The sequence below is a fragment of the Gavialis gangeticus genome, unplaced genomic scaffold (genome assembly GCF_001723915.1).
Source record: "Gavialis gangeticus isolate Ggan-Ray unplaced genomic scaffold, GavGan_comp1, whole genome shotgun sequence".
Taxonomy (NCBI): Eukaryota; Metazoa; Chordata; order Crocodylia; family Gavialidae; genus Gavialis; species Gavialis gangeticus.
This window is the reverse complement of record NW_017729004.1, coordinates 1,825,986-1,827,343: the sequence shown is the minus strand read 5'-3', so window position 1 is coordinate 1,827,343 and position 1,358 is coordinate 1,825,986. Positions and strand designations below refer to the sequence as shown.

At 69.2% G+C, this 1,358-nt stretch overlaps 1 protein-coding gene across 1 annotated transcript in view; it reads left to right on the top strand.

Moving 5' to 3' along the window:
* LOC109291060 (NAC-alpha domain-containing protein 1-like) overlaps positions 1-1,358 on the top strand; it is a 36,547-nt gene that overhangs the window by 26,957 nt on the left and 8,232 nt on the right. Inside the window, exon 4 of the mRNA XM_019507921.1 lies at positions 4-955. Coding sequence (XP_019363466.1) covers positions 4-955 — 952 coding nt within the window. The remainder of the gene's footprint in view (positions 1-3; positions 956-1,358) is intronic.

Genomic DNA, 1,358 nt, shown 5'->3' with positions numbered 1-1,358 from the left:
CAGGTCCCCGAGGAGAGCATCCCAACCCACGAGGAGCTGGAGAGTGTCCCCGAAGCTCTGCCCGGGCCCCTGGAATCGGCTGAGGAAGCAGCTGGTGGCGAGTCAGTGATGGCACTGGAGGAGCAGCCGGTGGAGGAAGGCTCCTCACTGCCCAGCGAGGCCCCCTCCGAGGATGAAGTGACTCGGGAGACCCCACATGAGGCCCCGGAGGAGTTGATGGAGCTGGAGGAAGAGGAGCTGGAGGGCAAGAAGGGGCTGGAGGAGGCCGATGGCGCCCAGGCCCTCCCTGAGCCTGCCCCGGCAGGGCAGCTGCTCGTGGAAGACGAGGAAGCCCAGCCGAGCCAAAGGCCCTCGGATGCAGTCGCACTCCTGGGAGAGGAGGAGAAGCCCCTGAGCCCTGACGCACCCAGCCCGACACTGCTGGACCTCTCCGTGGAGCCCACAGCCGACTCCCAGCCGCCACGGTCTCCATCGCTGGAGCCTTGCCCGAGCCCTGCCGCAGCCCCCGGGCCCGAAGCGGAGGAAGCAACGGAGGAGGCAGCCGCTGAGTCTGCCCCAGAGCCTTGCCCCAGCCTGGCACCTGCCCCCCTGCAGCCGAGCAGGCTGGAGCCTGCGGCACCTGAGCCTCGTGCCATGGAGACGCAGGAGCCCTGCTCCCCACCGCCGGCCACTCCCCTCCTGCCAGCCCAGCTGGTCTCTCTGGAGCCAGAGCCAGAGCCGGAGCCATGCCCCGGCCCAGCCCAGCCTGCCTCCCCCGGAGCCGCCAGACAGGAGCCTCCTGGTCCTCCGTGCTCCCAACTCATCCAAGTGCCTCCCGCCCTCCTGTCTTCGCCGCCTTGCTCCAACGAGCGTCTGCAGGGCCCGCAGGACACCTCGGGGCTCCCCATGGCCGAAGCCGGCGTGGCCGCGCGGGACGACCAGCCTGCACCGCTGGACTCCAGGAAGCGCTTGGAAGGTACCGTTTTTACCCCCAACCTGTGCCAGCCCCCTTGTGTGGGCCGTGTCTGCCTTTGCACCCGACGTGGGCAGCTGGCACCGCGGCTTTCTCCAGCCCATGTGAGCCAGGGTTGGCTGGTGCCCCTGTACCCCTCTGGGGCCACTCGGGACCACCGCCCTGCTCCCCCCCCCCACCCACTGACGCTGCCGCAGCCCCTCTTGCAGGGGCTCGGCTGTCCTGGCCGGTCTCCAGTTGGGCAAGCCCTGTTCTCCACAGGTCTCTGACCCATCCCAGCCAGTGTCGTCGGGGGCCTCTTCCACCCCAGACAGCTGCATTTTGGGCTGAGGGGCTATTGCAAAGGCCTTGCAGCTGCTTGGACCAGGCGACCCTCCGCCCTGACCACACGTGGCTCGAGACCTAG